We start from the raw sequence: 19,422 nt of genomic DNA on the forward strand, positions 1-19,422 counted from the left end.
TACCACAGTCCTGCCAAGCAAGCAGGGAGAACGCCAAAAAGAAAGCAATGAGGCCAAATCCATTCTGGGTTTCTGCAACTCAAACCAAGATCTATGCCATAAAATCGCATATTCAGAAATCCTTCACCTCTGTCACCTACCGCCTCACTACTATATGTTCACAGATTTTTTTTTTCCCCTTTTCCACCAGAAAGGACAGTTGCCCACTGCAATGCTTCCAAATTGAGAAAAAGGGGGTGCACTGTCCCCAGGGGCTGTGCTGTGGCCGTGGGAGCCCCATACCCTCCTTCTGCCCCAGCATCAGTGCAAGCGCGGCCCGGCTCCGGCGAGAAACACCGGTCCCTTGGGCAAGGCAGACAAAGCGACACAATTTAGGGAATGGCTCATGGGCCTGGGAAGGATGTCTCCCCCTGCGCCCCGCACCTCTTTTTACCTCTCTGACATCCAGTTATTGTAATTCCTCAGCTTTCAGCAACTTTCCTCCCCACCTCCAACCCTGCTGGAAACTTAGGGCAAACGCCGAGGAAAGGGAGAACAAAGGGGCAAAGAACAAAGAGCCGGGGCGGGGAGAGGAAGGGAGGGAGGGGAGAGCTCCCCGCTTTCGGGACAGCCCGAGAACCTCTCCCTCCCGCGGAGTCCCAGCTAGCGGCGTCCCCGGCCGCCGCCGTGGGGGATCTCTGGGGTGGCCGAGGGCTCCCCTCCCTTAACCCACACACCCCCGACGAGGTCTTGCTCGAAGTCTGGTTTGTGTCTGACTGGAAAGCTCCCACTGCGGCCGTGCCCTCAAGAGTAACTTAGTACCTCAGCGGGAGTCTGCACCTCTCCACACCCCCCGCACCTTTCCGCCTGCCCGAGGCCCCGCACCGGGAGCATCCTCGCCGAGTCCCCGCAGGGCCACTCCTGGGGACCCGCTCCCCGGGACAGCAACACGTGTCCGGCCCCACAGCCGCGGCCGACGCTACCCAGAGTTGGGGCCGCTCCGCGGGGCGGCTTTTGGGAATCACAAAAAAAAAAAAAAAACAGCGAGCGAGCCGAAGCAGATTCTCCATTTCGCTGCAGAGGTCCAGTTCCCCTCACAGCAACGTTAAACTTTTGTTAAAGTGTCACTAAGCACCATTTTTGGATGGTCTTGTACCCCCAGACGCCCGCTTACCAAATGCCATCCTTTCCGCAAAACTCCTGCTCCCTCTATTAAATACTCTTTGAAAGTCGCAGTTGTCCTCGTTACCTGTTGCTATGAGCCCTCTGCCCTCTTACTGGGGGCGAGGGTATTAATTCTTTTTCCACTGCCATCAAGCTGTAGTGGCTGCAGGTGGCACCGGGTTCTGAGAGCCCCACCGAAGTGTCAACTCCGGGTGACTGCGGGCGAAGAGGACAAGGTTTGGGCAGGACGGAGAGCAGCGAAAGCACTTACAGAATCCGTGAGCGATGCCCACTCCTGCTGCTCAACTTCGGAGTGAAACCAGGGGCAGAGAGAGCCGAACTACGGCTGCAAGAGGGCAGGGGAGTAACCATGTCATTAGGTTACCAGGGGACCGCACGAGCTAAATGCCATTCTACGACTGCCTTTTAGAGAAGGGTGGGGAACCATCGTTATTTTTTGGGGCAGGCATGTCCAAATTAAAGAGTTAATTGACACAGTTCACTTCAGTAATAACTGAAGGGAATCCGGACTCTACCTGAGGAACTTCTAGAGGGTTTCTTTCTCTCTTTTCTAACAGAACTTCATCTTCCTGTAGGCGAAATCAATCTAGTCCTTAATCGGGAGTGGAAACAAGCAGCGAGCAGGGCACAGAGAAGGGATGCAGATGCCCGCGGGACGCGGTCCAGAAGCGGTTCCGATTTTAAACCAGCCTGAGCATTCCATGAACCGGCCCTACGTCGCGCTAAACCCCACGGGGAAACTGTCCCCTCGTCCCGAAAGCCCCTGTCCTGAGCAGCCCCCAACAGCGAAATCAGAGAAGTGTGGGGAATGAGACAGTTTAAAAACCTGAGGTTCGCAAATGAGGGGTGTGAGGTTCAGCTGTAACACGCGTTTGCGTGAATGCTTCCCTGGGAAGGGGAGTGAAACTTCAGCCCAGCCTGTGCCCTTAGTTAACTAAAGCAAATTACTTGCCTCCATATAAAAGGTTTCACGTATGGTTACATGTGAGGAAATGCGAGGAGTTGATGAGTCTGTTTTTTTCTTATTTTATGATTTAATCAAATAAATTAAAGGAGAAAGGTAAGGATACGCCCAATTTGGGACTTCAAAAAAAAAAAAAAAAAAAAAAGAGGCATTAGTTTCGAGGGACGCTTTCTGTCCTGCTGCACAGAGCAAAGCGATGCTCTCAGAGTCCACTCATCTCATTACTGCTGGTTGTTTGGGGTTTCTCTTTTCTTCCTAATGGAGTAACCTTTCATAAGCGATTGCAATTTGGGGGAAAAAGGGCGAGTAGGTGCCAAAACAAGCTGGGAGTGGGGCAGAACTTTGCTTTTCAAGCAATTTAGCAGAGAGTAATTCTGCTTACAGCAGAGGTAGGTGGATACTTGAAAACATCTTCCACCGGGGTGTCCTACTTTAGCAATTTTAATTAAAACTAGGTTTAAAAGATGCAAAGAAAGAGCAAGCTTCTTGCTTTATTTCCAATGGGCGTGGGGGATTCCGTCAGGCACAAAGTGCTTCCAGCTTGTTCTAACGTGCACCTTTGTTTAAAAAGGAAAAAAAAAATCAAGCTCGTCCTCTGATTTCAACTAATGTATTTTTAACTAGATTTCTTTCCTCTGCTTTGTGTGATCTGATACCCACCGTATAGCCCTGGCCCACTTTCAGCCCTGCGGGTGCCCTGTATTGTGTGCATGCCTGAAAGAAAGGGAAAAGTCTTCCATCTCACGCTCTTGTGCCCTATACTTGTGCTTGGGAAATTAATCGTGTCCAAGCTAGGGGTCAGCAAAATACGGATCTTATCCCTCTTCTCTCTGCCTAACCCTAGAGGAGTCGTGACTTTGTAGGTCCAACCTGGCTGCCACGGCTGTGACCGTCCAGAACCTTGAATCAATAACGCAGCCAGTTTTCTGACGCTTCTTTTCTACGGCTGCTTATTGAAAAGGAGGCTTTACTGCCACCTATAAATAGCGCTAGATCCAAGTCAGTCACTTTTTTTTTTTTTTTCCCCTATATAAAGCAGCAAAGTTATAATCAAGATACCGCGAGTTCTTGCTATATGGCAGGGCTGACCTCCGGAGGGGCTGTCCTGGAGCTCCCGTCACCAAACGCGGCTGCTCTGCAGCCTTGGAGGGGAGCAGGAGACTCGGGCTGACGCAAACCCAGACACGCACCGGCTGCCTTTGAACTTTGTTCACAGGCATGTGGAGGAGAGGAACAAATACCGATACTCACCGTGCTCTTTGGCTTTCCAAGGTGTAACTCCGTCTCTCTCTCTTCTTGGTGTACAAATGAGCAGAGGTTACATCCCGGGCACACAGTATAATGCCCTGGATAACCCCGACCCTGTTAATTTAATGCTACACTAACCTGAACGTGTGTGATTGGAGCTCGAGTGTTGGTTTGGAAAAGCGCCTCTCCATGCTGGGAGCAAATTAGCCTTCTCTGCCCACACCCCGCCTTTCCACGCGAAGACTCTCCCGGCCCTGCATTCCTCCACAAACCAGGACACCCACCTTTTTCAGAGCCATGCTCCCTATTACAGATTGCATTTTCCCCCCTTTTGAATCAACCTTGCAATTTCTTAAACCCACGTGCCGTGCCCTACCCGCTGCGTGGGGCTTGATTTCACGCACTGTATCACGCCGAGGTCGGGGACTGCCAGAAAAGCGCCGAGACTTTGCGTGGGGAAAGGAGCCAGGCGTGCGGGGGACGCGCTGCAGCCCCCACCGGGGAAGGGGTTGCGTGGACCGGCGGAGACCGAGGCGTTCCCCCCTTCCAAAATCTCACGCACAGCCCGAGGCACCGGGCTGTTCTCCGAGCGCTTTCTACCTGCCTGCTCAGCAGGCTGGGAACTGACGGACGGTCATTGCTGTGAGTGGAGCGATCAAACCTCTTATCCTCGCTCTTTTTTAACTTCCCATTTAATTCCCCCAAATGGGGTTTGATGAACACAGCTCGTTATCCGCGCCGATACCAGGGTAGTAATTGTCAGGGGGTCTAAGCGCTCCAGGAAAAGAACAGCGGAAGAAGAGGGAGGGATATAACCTCCGTTATCTCGCTGTTATTAATTCCCAGCCGGCTCGGACTCAGGGGACAAGGCGATCGCTTAACAAACCCTCCTCCTCTCCCTCCACCACTCCTTCCTTCCTTCCTCTTCTCCGGCACATTTTCTCCCCCGCGCTCGCTCACGTTTCATTCCTCTTCGGGAGGAATAAGCCGTGCAAACTCAAACTTAAAAAAAAAAAAATTAAAAAAAAAGGTGGGTGGGAGCGAGGGAGACATGAGGGGAATAAAAAAAAAAAAAAAAAGAAAGGGGAGGGAGGAAGAAAAGGGCAGAAAGTGTCTGTGCCTGATCGCTGACCATCTGTGCAAAAGGTGATGGTTGTTAGGTACTCACATGGCTGGTGGCAGAGCAGCTCTTAGCAATTAATAAGTCTCTCAGCTTGAGCTCTTCTTTCCCCTTTTTGACGGTAGCGTTCTCTATGTGTCTCTCTCACTCACGCACACATACACAAACCCGATCAGACGCTTCAGGACCGGCCGCTTTGCGAGGGGAACAACACGGGAGGGTTTGTATTACTCCAGGTTCGTGTGTGTAGCCTATAAATAGCGAACTTTTTGATGGAATCAGCTAACAAATGAGAGGAGAATGCGTAATTTTGCGCAGGAAGCCCCCCTTTCTCTTTGCAAGATTTAAACCCCCCAGGCAGCGGCCAGAGCTAAAGTTGTGGGTGTGCAGAAAGGAATTTCACTTTATTGTGATCGTGCGCTAGATTTTTGTTTGTTTGTTTATTTTGAGATTTGTTTTTGTTCCTCCCTCCCCTTTCTTCCCCCCCCAACGCGTTACATCCTCCCTTTCTGCCTTCCCAGCCAGAGGCACAAACTGACCCGGATTAGCACCGACTATAACTCTAAATTAGAAATACGGTGTTTTTGAGGGTTTGTTGTTGTTTGTGGGGTTTTGGTTTTGTGTAGTTTTTTTTCTTTTTTTTTTTTTCTTTTTTTTTGGGGGGGAGCTCCGTACTCTATCGGGTGGGAGTGGTGTGGGACAGACAGGCTTCCCTAAACGTGCCCCAACTTTGAAAGCTAGTGGGGAACAGAAAGAAAACAGATAGGAATTATTGGGGGGGGAAGAGGGGGGTGTTACTTCGGTAGGGATGCAGTGTTGGTCCGGAGCTTCGGGTCAGCCACGGAGCAGTGGACCCGCTGGAGAGAAAGCCTCGTGAAACACTCGGCTGTGGGGTTCCGGCGCCCCCGCGGTGCGGCCCCACGGCGGAGGCCGGCACACGCTCTTCTCCCCGCCCAGCGCCGCGGAGCCCCGCGCACGCCGCCCCTCACGCCCGGACACGCGTGGGCGCCGGGCGAGCCTCGTCCTTGAGGTCCTTCGGGGGTGGGCAGCGGCCCCCTTGCTGCCGCCGCGGGAGGGAAGCGGCGGCGGGGCCGGTCCGATGGCTCGGCTGGGAGAGCCGCCCCAGCACGGGGCCGAGGCGGGGCCCCCGTGGGGCCAGGGACAGCCCCGGTTCAGAACCCAGCCTGGCCTTCCACGGGCAGCCCCTGGGAAATTGACCTCAGGCTCCTCGGGGGTGGATCTGCTCTGCTCCCCCATCATTTGTTGATAGGCTGAGGGGTATCGCTATTCTTTGGCCTTCCTCATAACGACAGCTACCTGTCCCTGGAGGACACTGATTTGCGGGAAGCTTAAGGCTGGGTCCCTGTCAGCAGAGGAACTGCCGCTGATAAGAATCCCACTGCGGCAACTATGAAGAGGTTTTCTCCCCTGACAGGTACCTGACAGGGCTGGCCGGGGAAGAACTGCTGACCTGTCTAAAGAAATATATCTGTGTCTCCCAGAATGGCAGGACAGATGGTGCCAGTTCGCGCCGTGGCGACTTTTCTCGATGGCATACACTGAGCGGAGTTGATGAGTGTTTTGTTTGTACGGCAGGGAGGTAGCGATGCCCTCGGACGCCCCGTGGCACCGACTTTCTGTGAAATGTCTGCTCCTGTAAAAGCACCAGTGCCGCGGGGACGTGAACGAGGGGGAATGGGGGGGGAGGGGGCCAAGAGGCTGCACTCCCGCCTGCTTCTGCCCCGACCATGCCTACGTGCCCCGCCGCAAAAAACACCGAGGAAAGTGGCTTTTAGCACGTTTGTTAAAGCCGATGGCGGCGCCGCGCCCCCAGTTGCCCCCAAACTGGCCCTGAAGAGCGCCCCGCCCTCGCCCTCATTCCCCTCCGGGGAGGCGGCCGTCCCTGAACCCCCGTCGCGACGCCGGGCACGGGCCTCAGCGGCCCCCACGCAAGACACGCCGCCTTTGTGCCGCCCGCCGGGCCCACATGTTCCCTGGCCGCGGTCGTTGTCGTACGGGGACGCGCACGAAGCCGTGTCAGGCAGCGCCCGGGGGTGCAGGCAGAGGCGCTGCGGGCAGCGTGTGCGCGCTTTGTGCACCGCAGGCAGCCGCGCACGGATTCCGTCGCTCTCCTTCCTATAGCCCTGCCGGAGGGACACAAACGCACGGACGTACAGCGGCCATAGGTGCAGCCCGTGTGCGGCGGGGTGCACACGCACCCCTCATCCCCGCTGAAGGCTCCCGCTCCCGGGAACCGGGCCCCCAACAGCCCCTCGCTTCCCGGCACTCTGCGCCGGGCTGTGCCTTTCCTCTGCCGGATCCTCTCAAGTGTTTTTTAGCCTGGCGCGCTGGTCTATCCACATACATTTCCAATCTCATGGCTCATAAACTATTAGCAAAGGGATTTCATTATTCACCTTCTGTATCCTACAAAGGAGAAAAAAAATTACACGCTCCTAGTGACAACGAGACCAGGGCTGGGTTTAAATCGCAGCCCTTACTGCCGGGTTGGTGTGCAGGGCGGCGGGCTGACCGGTCCGCGGGGCCAAGCGGAGCGGCTCGGCTCGGGCTGCCGGTCGCGGGGGCTCCGCGCTGCTCCGCAGGGTTTCTCCGCCCCGTGCCCGGCGCTGCGTCCCGGAGGGACTGAGGAGGTCAGGCTCGTAAGGAGGCAAAAGCAACACCGTGATTTGTGTTTTACTGGACGCGGAAAAAATGTTCCGGAGAAAATAATAAAATCTTGGGGATGGAAGAAGGGAAGACGGTGGCCTGATGCACTTTATATTTTTTTTCCTGAAATAAATAACATTAGGATTTGTTTACTTGTCCATTGAAATCTGACAATTGCATTCCAGGATGTGAAGTACAGGCTTCCCGGTGCGATGCGGCTGGGGAACTCATGACAGCGAACCGAGGGGTCAGAGCCCGGGGACGGCGCGATAGGAGGCGGGAGGGACCAGCCGAGCGGGGGGATCACGGCAGCAAATCACCGCACCAAGGCCTGCGACCAGGCAGAGCCGAGCTGAGCGGCAGGCAGGGGCAAACACACACCTCAGCAGGGGGACTAGTGAAACACAGGACCCGATCCAGGGAAAGTTACCGAAAGCCTGAGCTTGAGACAAACACAAACGCTAATATGTTGATGGCTAAGTTAGTTTCTTTCTTTTTCCTTTTTTTTTTTTTTTCCTTTAATAAATAGGATGTGAAAAAGTTTAGACCACGAGGTAATTATAAAAACCAATATAGCAAATTTTAGAGAGAGACCCACTTCGCAATTTTACGCCGAGAAGCAAAATATTCCGGCGAAGTCTGGGGTCATCACTGACAATGGAGCAATGTTCTCTCCCTGTTTAATATACATGGTGTGGGAAATGAAGGGAAAACATAGCTAGCACCTGTAGTGCCAAAGGAAAAAAAAAATCAAATTACTACATAATATTTTGGGGCTATTTTGCAGGACAATCTTCAAAAATAGACCCATATTTAATTATATCTCCAATGATTTTCTCTGTGCGACTGCTAGTTAACAGCAACGAGGAAACGGGGGTTCTACTGAGTTTTTACATTCTGATATCTAAAAAAAAAAATCCTTATGTGTTAATCGCGCATCTGGGACTGCAAGCGACCAATCTGTACCAACTTTTAATTAACACGTTGACCTGCCGCAGAAGCAAGCTCCCTCAAAAATAAAACCAAAACGTTATACCTACACATACATTGCCGGATCGACGTGACCCTGTACGCCCCAGGGCTCTCCTCCCTTTTTTCATTTTAGTGGGGGAAGTGATCTCCGAAGGGGAGCAAGGAGATGCGCAATTAGCGCTGGTGTTAAGCTTCCGCCCGCCCCCGGGATCGCCGCCGTCCGCGCAGTCCCGCGCATCCTGCGCGGTCGGCAGCGGCCCCGGGGGGGTCTGGGGTGGCGGAAAGAGAGGCCGACGAACTGAAATACGAACCCCTTTTCCTCTCTCCTTTTGTCTTATTAATGTGGGTTTTTTATTATTTTTTTTTTCCTCTCTCTTCCTTTTAAATTTATTTTTTTTCTTCATTAATTCTATTTATTTACTTATTTTAATTCCAGTACAGACTTCAGGTAGATTAGACGCTTGACTTGGCCCACACCCCCCCCCCCCAGCACAGGGACTGGAGTATGTTACTGCTGAGTTATACTTTAACTTCTCTGCAGGTAATAATTAAAGAGCTTCTTTCTACATCTTTTTTCCTCCCACAGAAACATGGAGGCTTTATTTCACAATAGATTATATTGATCACACACACACTCCTGGACCTTCCCCCCCTTTTTTTTTTTAGCTGAAAGGTTTCTTTAGGAATGCGTTTCTATAAACACTGCCAAATACCCCCAGAGAGGAAGCTCCACATGCAAAAGGGGACTGACAGTCGTTCAGGCACACATACGCAGGCTTTGGCCACAGCTCCAAATTTTGTCCCATAGTCACATTGTGGGTGAGTTTAAAAGTAAGAGATACAGCAGGAATAAAGTCACTGACATCAGCAGGGGAGTATCTGTCCATCAGGAAGACCTCCAACTTTTTCTAGTGACGACACTTTCCAATGAAAACCTTCAGCCTCATCCCAACAGCTGTACTGAAAGTTTTAGGGGCTCTCAGTTACTTGAGATCATAAATTAATCTGCCAGAGAAGTGCAGCACACACCTGATATCAAGGGAGGGTCAAGAGCTGGCCAGTTCCAGCTGGTCCCGCATTTGATTTACTTCGGGCTGTTAAGATGTATGCTGTGGTGTTTTGATAAGAAAAAAGGAGTCAGCAGTTTGATTTGGCTTTTTTTTTTTTTTTTTTTTTTTTTAAAGAAAGCTGCAGTTTGAGCTAAGGAATTTGTTATTGCTTTTGGGGTGGTTTTTAGCAGAGGTTCTCAGTCTGCACAGGACTATCTCATCACTTACTGTTAACACTTAACTGTGTTTCTTACTCTCCTGAGTGAGCCAGAGAGCGGCACGAAGTTTTACGCAGCTTGCCAGGCCTCCGACATCTCTGGCTTGTGCTTTTGCAGGGGTTCACCCTGGCCAGGCTACTTGGAGCAACAGCAAAGGCCACCAACAGTGGCCACCACCCCGCTGGTCACACCAGCAAACTGCTCGAGCTCAGCCAAGCCCTACCACAGTTCTCTCCTTCACATCTCTCTTTTCCACAGGGCCTTGCATCAGGCCTCTCAAAAATACGCGAGTTATTTTTTTATACTGCTCAGATGTACTGAAACAAGCCACAGGGCTGAATGTGTGAGACTGCTTGTTTTTAGCTGAATTAAATTATTATTTGCAGTTCTCTTCTGCACCTGCTGTGCCCTCTCTTATCGCCACCCCCAAATGTCAGTGACAGAGTTAGAAAATATAAAATAGATGTTATCTCTGATGTGAGGGTCTGTGTAGAGTAAGGAATACCAGCAAAGCCCCAGAGTGGAGGACCATTGCACAAGTGACACCTCTCAGAGGTGGCAGCAATGGGTGCATAAGTAGGGGACTAAGAATCAGATCAGGATTTTTGGATTCTATCCCTGATTTTTTCTCCTTTCATCCTATTTTGGCTTCTCTGTCTCTAAAATAGGAAAGTAATAGACACTGACACAACCACCTTTCCATGAGGCAGTTGATGTCTGAAAAAAAATCAGACATCCTCAGTGGTCGTAATCCGTGACAATATTCTGAGGTGGTTGCGCTGCCATTCCTTGTATTGGTGTTGGCAAACGTTTCTCATCAGAGACCATATTTTCTCTTGCATGTAGCTTTAGAAAAAACATCATCACTTAGGCTGAAAACTGATTCGCTGACTGTCTGTACCAGGCAGATTATTTTGAAAATACCTGCCAAAACCATTTGTCCATTTCCAAGAACAAGGTTATGGAAAAATAAACAGTTTTGCTCATGCTAAAAAAATGGAAACTTTTTCCTTTGAAATGCTCTGCTGCCCTCAGGCTTTGAAGTACAGACTCAAAATGTGACTTAAAAAAAAAAAAGCTCCTTTGCTTCTCTCTCTGAAAATTTATCAAATACAGCTAACTTGTAAATATTAGAATTTTTATGATGAATACTCTCTTGGTAATGATTTCTTTTATTTTAGCAGGAAAAAGGAATCACTGAGGATTGGCCCTCGCTGCAAACAGAAGCTTAAGGATACAGTGGTGAAGCTAGATTCCCCCTTTAATCCCCACCTCCAAATTTTCCCCATGAGCCCCAGCTTTGGCGCAGGATCTGAGAGGTAGGAATCCTATCTCCTCTAAGCTCTGAACCATTTGAAGGTTGTGTCAAGAAGAAAGGTCTCTGCATGAATACGACGGAGAAAAAATTAAACCAATCCAGCCTGTGAGAGAGCAGGCGGTAGATGCAGCCAAGCAGTCCAGGGAGGAAAACTGGGGCTGGTGTTTGGAGACAGGAGCCTGGGACTGATTAGGTGAGGACACACAGAGTTTGTGCAGAGAAAGCAAAGAGAAAATGCTCAGTTGAGGAGCCTGGAGGGGAAAAAAAGGACTAGCAGGGCAAAACCGACTAACATTGTCAGCCAAGAGCAGGGATGCGTAATTGCAAGATGTCCAGAGTAGCTGGTCTCAATTTCGTTTGAATCACGGCGGAAATTCTGAAAGTCAAATTGTTTTATTTCACCGTTTTTAACTGATGCAGTTTAGCTGCATTGTTGTGGTTTTTTATTCGGAATAGTGTCTGCTTTCTAATACTAAAAAAGAGTTAAATGACCTCCAAGAGAAGTATTTCCAGGCTGATTAAAAATATTTTTTAAATGATTTTTTTTTTTTTTAACATGTGTATGTTGCCACTGAACTAAAGAAACATCACATATTCAACACTATCTGCAACATCAGGCACTTGGATGTTAAGGAAAAGACTAACCTGGGGGTTTCAGAGCACCTTGATTCAGTCTCCATACATTATATGGCCACACAGATTTTTGTTCCACAAATTTCCTGAAGCAGAAACAAACCCCTGCAAGGTACCCTTCCTCTGGGGACAGATCAGAACTTTGTAGTTTTTATTCACTAGATTCCTGTCTAATTTGTTACAGAATTGGGTACAATTTATGAAAAAGGTAGAGAATTACAAGAAGAGAAAGCAGGACCTTGTGGCAAGGCAATAGCTGAATTTTGTTTGCTGAGTTTGCTTCCGTTCCCATTTGACCTCAAAGCTTCTACAGTGTGGGGAAAGTTGCCTCAAGAAGTAATGATTAACTGAGATTTTCATATTGTGAGGGCCAGTCTTGAAATTTTGGGGTCTGGCGGACTGAAGCAAATTGCTCAGTACCTCAGACAAAATCCATGGGATAGTGCATTGACTATGTCAAGTGATGCAGAATGCCAAATGCATAGAAAAAATAAATAGCCAATATCTTTAAATAGATACCAAAAATTAGCAAGCATTTTTTACTTTAATCTTCACATGTTTGGAATACAGATTTATTAAAAGGGACAGGATGATCTCATCCCTTCAACTTCTGGTTGTAAAAGCTGTTTGCTAGGTGCTCAGATACTGTAGCATGGTGGGGAGAGGAACAGGAACACAGACTGGCTTCAGATTAGGATTTGTGTACCCCAATAAAACCTACAGCCCCATATAGGTAAGCTTAACTGTGGAAACTAACTTCTGAAGAAAGTTTGTCCGTGCACTACTCTAAATGCCAAAAGGTTGCCAGTGAAGAAGATCAAGCAGGGAAGCTCCACTGCCCTGTCAAATTGCATTCATACAGTCTTGCACAAGAGTGGATGAAACAAAGGCTTTGTAAAAGTATTCATTAAAAGGGTGAAGGAGTGGGAGGAAAAAAAAGAGAGGAACAGGCCCAGGGTACCAGGGAACATGGAAATAAGGTGCTGAACTGTGAGGGACCAAAATGCACATCTCTACCCATAAAAGCACTTGTATCGGGGACACTTCCACATCAGGTGTACACCAAAGCAACTTGCCTTTTAGTTACTACACAGTCTCTTCTCCCCTCCCCTCCTCTACCCACCCCCGCCGTTGTTTTTTTTTTTTAAGTTCTTCCACTTGCTTCAGAACGAACATTTGTCTATTATATAGTCTGAATTTTGAGGAAAACATTTTTTCCTGGAAAATTCTTGATCATCTCCAAGCACGTGATAGTGCAATTAAAGGCTATATGATAATGCATGTGCATGAGAGATTGGTATTGAACAGCATGATTAGCTTTCATTCTCTCACTTCCTACAGGCTTTAAATGTTTATAGTGTCTGTAATGCTCTTTTAATTTGAGTGTATATGTATCTGTACGTGTGAAATATTATATGGTTAAACAAGATGTACTTCCTACCTAATTCATTACTGTTCTTCTTAATTCCCATTAAAATATAGGTTTTTGCTTTGGTTCTTTGATTTTACATTCCTTATCAATTTTCTGTTCTTGATTTTTCATTTCGTTCAGGCCCACTGCAATTTTAGGGGTATTAGTGTTTATGAAAGCTAGCAGGTTGATAGCTTTTGGGCAGTATTTTAGCTCATCTGCTGATCAGGTATGACACATGTAACACCTCTGTCCCACCGAAGTTAAGCATAATAGCAAAAGAGTGACTGAACTGGGGAGTTCAAGTACCCTCTGACTTTTTTTCTCAATTAGCACACATTTAATTGCTCATATAGTTGGTAACACTGACGCCTATCCATTGAGAACTGGGCCCAAAATCTTCACATGGTTTCAGGTGGATAGATTTAACATCAACAACCCAGACTGCCCTATACAGGGCTGGGTTTGAACAAACAACAGGAAACAAAAAACACAACCCAAACAAAACACCTACTTTAAAACTTTTGAAGTTCTGCTTTCTGTGTTACAACACAGAGAAACTCCAGAATCTCTCTCTCTTTTAGTGACAGAGATGGAAATTGCCATCACCAGGCACACGGTCCTGACCTCAGTCGGAGGATCCTTGGCCTGGAGTCAAGCAGTCGCTGCACTCACTGAAACAGCCAAATTAACTGTCTGCTTAGCCATGGATTAAAATTCATCCACTGATCGAAGACAGTAAGTGAGACAATAATTTTCTACTCAAACTTTGCTTCACAGCAGATCCTCATTCAGAATAAATCTGCAGTTCAGTATCAGTTTTTGTGCCCAAAAATAACCACGGTGGCATTGTGAAATTGTACCCATAATAACTTGAACACATAAGATAAATGCAAATATAAAAATAGAAGACTGATCCAGATTTAGTAACACCAAGACTGTACAAGACGAGAGTATAAAGATAGTTTCAGGAGTCCCAGTTGAATCACCAGTCACCGTTATTTTGCATAGTAACTTGTAACAAAGTGCCATTTCTGCTGAACAAGGACTGCTTCGGCATCACTTCTACCACCACAGCCTCACTCTCTCCTTCTCTAGCAAACCACAGGCTTGACTGAAACATTATAGAGTAAATTGCTTAATGCTGTCTGGAGACCTCAGATATGTGAAATACCCAGTGCATAAAAGAGAGTGCTTATATCAAAACGAAGCATAACAAAATTGACCTGTTAGAACAGACACCCTATGTCTTTTCCCCATTGCTATTAGGGACTGCACTTGGATTCAGTAACAGAGCACTGTATGCTTCCAAGTCCATCACTTTTCTACCAAGACACAAGCCAGAACAACTAATATAATCTCAATTATGCAACGCAAGGGTGGCCATTTGGCCATTTAGGAACTGATTTTGACCCAGATAACAGCAAATATTTTTGTATCAGAGACAAAGGTTTTAGGTATAACATCAACATATCTGTTGAGCAACATTAATAAAACCAAAACAAACAATACCAGGATGTAGTACAAAAGTCATGTTGATGGAAAACAGCATATTCACTGCTGTGTTCATATACCCTACATTATCAGCCTCTTCACAGGGCTACATTCCTCTCCGTATGGCTAACAATGACGAATAGAAAAAAAAAGAAAAAGCTTTTCTTAGAGTATCTGACCAAGTCAAAGATCTAGTATTCATGTCAATAAAGCTTTACTATTGCCTGTGATGATAATCCTATATCATCCCACCCCTGAGGTGACTATATCTCAATCATGAATGAATAGATCACTACATAAAAGTGTGTACTTACTTGGATGTACAGCAATCTGAATGCATCTTTATGTATCCCAGAAGGCTCCAAAACAATGGTAGGGGTCACGATAAATCACTTGACTATAAGATTAACACTCATGGCAGTAGCATTGCAACATTTCATAGGTACATGCTCAAAGGCAAAGGTTTTATTCATAAATACACTGATGGTATAACTGACTTGGACACTCCTATCACAAATGGAGAGGAATAAAATAAAGGTTTATTCTAATTTTCTGGGTATGAGGATGATTCTTCCTAGTAGCAGTGGCTGGTCCATAGTTGTCTCACTCATGGTTCAAAACCTCCCCACTCACTCACCCAGAGCACCAACAGATAGAAGCTGAAAGGCAGAGCTGTCTGGGGAAGAAAATTTAAGATGATGAAGATATTTTGGACCTGCTGTGTGGCTTCAGTAGTTCATCCCTGGGAAAAGTTTGCAAAGGCATAAACAGAAGTTAGGCATCCAATCTAGCTTTGCACAGACAAGAGCCAGCCTCCCCAAAAGTCAGATGAGTGCTTGCCTCTCACCAGGTTCAACTTGTGGAGAGGAACTACAATGTTTAAACTGCTTTCATGTGTCTTTTTAAAAATATTATTTTTTTTTTTTTTTTTAATCAGGATTACTCCACGTTTATGTGAATGAGAAGCATATACAGGAATAGCTGTGACATCAGAGGAGTGCTAAGTGCTTGAAATCTGGCAGCTACAATCTGTGCCTCCAAGTTTGCTGGTTAGTGTAGCTCTCCCTTCAAAAAACGGAATCGTTTTTAAACTAAGTAGCCATGATAAAAATGTTTTGACAGTAACTAACATGAAAATTCTGTGTATTTGAGCTACAGGAACTACTGTAAAAACACACATTACATGTTTTCATTGCGACAAATGTACTAGTGTTCTGTCCTATACAGAATATATAAATTGGGTGTCCCAGGTGTGTAGAAAGCTCACTAAGCCTCCATCTTCTGTACAGACAAATGAGCAATGATGATGAAGAAGGTAAAGGGTGTAGAATTACATCGGTGGAGGCTGATACTGAAAATCAAGCAAGGGTGAGTAAGGATGCTGAGACAAATAAAAATAGAAATTACTTCCCAGCCATCATACAAATCCTCAACACTGTTCTGTTGTAATGATTTTATTACTGTTATCCACACCTGAAAAATATGTGTTTTTTTGAGTAACGACACATTTATTTCAATTCACCTTCCTAATAAATCAACACACCTTGGGTATTTGCTTGCTTCATTAAACTTCAGGTAAGCTTTTAACAAATACAGAGAATTGTACAGTTAATGCTAGAGTTTTACTTTAAAAAGCTGAGGATGAGCATTATAAAAAATAAAAACTAAAATGAATTAAACTCCTGTTTTATTTAGTGGAATAATAAAGATCTACAGTATACATATTTAATTAGAGTCACAAATGTACCCACATTCCTAAATATACTAATATTTTTAAACATGTGACTGAATCAACTAATGGACTGGAACAAAGAGTATTATCAGCAATGCTCTATTCAGAGTACTTTTGAAGATATGCAGATGGGTAAGTTTAAACTCAGAAAAATAGATTTTTAGCCTAATAAATTTACTTTCCAGAGTCTCTTTTTTTCCTGTTTGGTGGTACACTATTGTGGTGGAAGAGCTACAACTATTAATCTTGAAGTGCAATGGGTCCTCTCTTCAGGAATAATTTCTCTTGCCTGCATATTTATACCTCCCCCACCCTTGATTTCAAAACTCTCATTTATCTTGAAACAGATAGATATCAAACCCTACTCTTTTTTCAGGTTAGGATCTATTGGGCATTGCTCAGACATATCAGTGCTGTATATAAAAAGAGGTTCAGACCTTTCCTACTGTACTTGGCTCCTCTCACGGAGATGTTATGACCTGCAAGCTCTGCAGGTGGTCAGGCTGCTAGGCCTGACTTCCCTAAGCTCCACTGGAACTACAGAGTTGTCTTCTGAAGGCAACTTGGGGCAAGACTCTTATCTTAGATGACCCAACTTGTCTTTTGGGGCAATGCCTTTCTCACAACTGCCACATCTTCGCACATCTTCGGCACTGACAGCACCATCTAAAGAGGAAATTTTAAAAATGGGAACCACTCAATTGCTAGACAAGTGTTCTCTATGCTTCAGATGTTACCATCCAAAATAAATGAAAACTGACTGCCTGAATATTGTTTCACAATCAGCAGAACATTTTACCCTGCCCAAAAGAAAACTTTTCTTGTTGACCAAGAGATACCACGCAGGATCGTACCAATGGTCCACCGGCACCAGTGTGCCACCTTCTGCACTGGCCAGAATCAGACATACCCAGGAAAAAACATTGGAACTACACTGTAATCAAGGGGAAATTACCTCCTGGAGGACATCCTTGGGTTTCTAAGAGTCGAGCAGGGACTCTTGTTTCAGTCATGGGAAAAGCCGATCAACTTTTACATACTTTTGGATCAGAACTGATATATTAATATGAAGGTACTCAGAAAAGAGTGTTCATAGTGTCAACATCAATTTCAAAGAAGCCAAAACTTCGAAGACTGTGTGAGCACAATGTCAGGTTTCTCTTTCAATTAATTTGTTCTTCCTTATTAAACAACAACTTTCTATAGCAGCCATCAACAAGGTGAATTTTACATTCACCTAAACCAAATGTATTTGTGAAGAATAAATGACGGAATAGCACTAGCTTTAATGCAAAAGGTTTTGTTTCTGAAGTTTCTGTCATTGTATTCCTTAAAGAAGATGTTATATCTAGCAGGTAGGAAAAATATCTGTAGAAATGCTAGTCACTATAACTGTTTGATCAACTTGATACTTATGGAATAGATCTTTCGGATCTATTTTCTGATCTTACGGAATAGAGCTTTCTGATCTAGCACTTAAAGATTTACAACTTGCAAACACTTTTGGGAGTACCATTGGTTTAACTGAATCTTGAATGTTGACACAACAAACCAGTGCTAAATATGCTAAAAGTTCTGCTTGCGGATAGCCCAGATATTTGATGCTGCTTGCTTCAGGCCCACCATTAATTTTTAACACTGCAGATACAAGTCAGTGACCCTGTGTTCTCACTCAGGAATGTCTGACCATTCACCTGCTCCCAGTTTCTACTGAACATGCACTATACTGGAATACTTTGGTGTTTAAAGATGCACCCAGTTCAGACATTTCTGTGTTGCTATAGACTCTTCATCAGAGATCATGCTTTGGAGTGAAGGTGCCTGTGAGAAAAGTTTGTAAAAGCTAAGGATCACTCAAAGAGAAATTAAATGGCTTTTGATCATAATTTCTAATTAGGTTTAAGAAACTGCTTTAATGAAATTGAGATGGAACACTTAGAATGCAGTAAAACTATGACATTAGCATAAAATAACAGAAATGTATAAGTACATTTGGACATTGTAGAAGTATGATTAAGACCTGTGCAACTAGTGATACAATAGAAAAGAGATATTTAGTCTGAGTTTTGATTTATTTATGGTTAGCAAGTTATATTTAAGACAAGACAAACCCTCTTGGCTGCATATTTACAACTTTATCATACAAGGATCATGAAGTGGAACTGTCTTGGGTGATTTATTTTGTGTTTGTTTCTTTCTGTTTCTGTGTGCATGTCTAAATCATGAAGAGAAAATGAGAACACTAGCAAAATCCAAATACTTTATTTAAAATAAAAAGTGTAATTGTTCAGAAATAGACTATTGACTTTCACTGGGTTAAACAGCTCATGTACTGATTAGGCTTGAAGCTATAATTGTTCTTGTCACCCAAACTCTGCTCAGTCAATATCTTTTTATCATATACATTTTTAATCACATATTAATAAACAAGAAGGTGTGCTTTATTGATGGTTGGATTAGTTTATTGACCAACTCAACAACTCTATATATGGTTTCTGAACAAAAAAACAAGGTCAATGTGTAAAGATGAGGAACAGTACATTCACCAACTTCAATATACTTCGTTCTGGTAGTCTACTTCCTTCCTAAGAAGTGAAATCTATATAGTTTCTCTGATTGTTTTTAGAAATTATTTAATATTTGAAAAAATCTTGCTGTTAAGGACATTTTAGGTTGAGTTTCAGGAAATATAAGCTTCTATGAGCTCCTATAATTTAACATAATTTCACTATTTTGATACCAAGCTGTATTATTTTTTAAACCATTGGGGATTCAAGTTTTCAGATACTTGTGGACTCTTATAAAATGTTCTTTAACTACTTATATTTTGGAAAATATTTAGACTTTTCAGTTTCTCACAATGGCTAACTTTCTTCACCCTTCTAATTGGTTCTTTTCATTTTTATATCTGTGAATTGCTGTCATGAGTATTACTCTCAAGTAATTCAGGTTTGGAATGATGGCCTCTAAAGTAACTGTATAAAATTAAAGATTAAGACAATAATAGAACATGACAGTACCTGTGTGTATCCTTTCCTGTCAGACAGAACCTGCTCAGAGGAACTCCTATTCCTCTCCCCCCACCCCCTTTTTTTATTTTAATGATTGCTTTTATTTTTCAAAGGAATGGAAAATGCAATAGAAATAGATCTTTTCATTTGCATCTCAATTTTTACAAAATACTGTTTTGCAGTAGAAAAGTATTCAACTGAAAACATATTGGTGCCTCTGCCTGTCAGGCATCTATATGGTCATGTAAAACCAAGACTCATGTGGAAAACCAGTTGTCAGCATGCACAGAGGTGCACATCAGCCAGAGACAAAACCAAAGTGTGTTTCCAGCTTGCAAGTCTGTAGTTTTTAAACCCTTCCAAATGCTTTTCTCCTTAAGGTATGAGCTTAAAATAGGACAAAATATTTGATCACTGCAAT

At 45.1% G+C, this 19,422-nt stretch overlaps 1 protein-coding gene and 1 long non-coding RNA gene across 7 annotated transcripts in view; one reads left to right on the forward strand and one right to left on the reverse strand.

Moving 5' to 3' along the window:
- The window catches only part of ESRRG (estrogen related receptor gamma), a 405,281-nt gene extending 400,597 nt beyond the window's left edge, over positions 1–4,684 (reverse strand). The window contains exon 1 of one of the 6 annotated variants that reach the window (XM_065058466.1): positions 4,545–4,684. Coding sequence is in view for 1 of the 6 variants with exons in the window: in XM_065058489.1 (XP_064914561.1) it covers positions 4,545–4,546 (2 nt within the window). In the remaining 5 variants the exon portion in view is untranslated. Of the gene's footprint in view, positions 1–3,379; positions 3,399–4,544 lie in introns of those variants that run through there. The other 5 variants (XM_065058489.1, XM_065058481.1, XM_065058467.1 and 2 more) reach the window with 5 other exon arrangements.
- Positions 4,628–18,981, forward strand: LOC110357042 (uncharacterized). Its single transcript, XR_002410466.2, has 4 exons — positions 4,628–4,732; positions 10,584–10,721; positions 13,349–13,502; positions 15,196–18,981. It is a non-coding gene; the product is annotated as an uncharacterized LOC110357042 (long non-coding RNA).
- The last annotated feature ends 441 nt before the right edge of the window (positions 18,982–19,422 follow it).

Source organism: Columba livia, chromosome 3 (assembly GCF_036013475.1).
Source record: "Columba livia isolate bColLiv1 breed racing homer chromosome 3, bColLiv1.pat.W.v2, whole genome shotgun sequence".
Lineage (NCBI taxonomy): Eukaryota > Metazoa > Chordata > Aves > Columbiformes > Columbidae > Columba > Columba livia.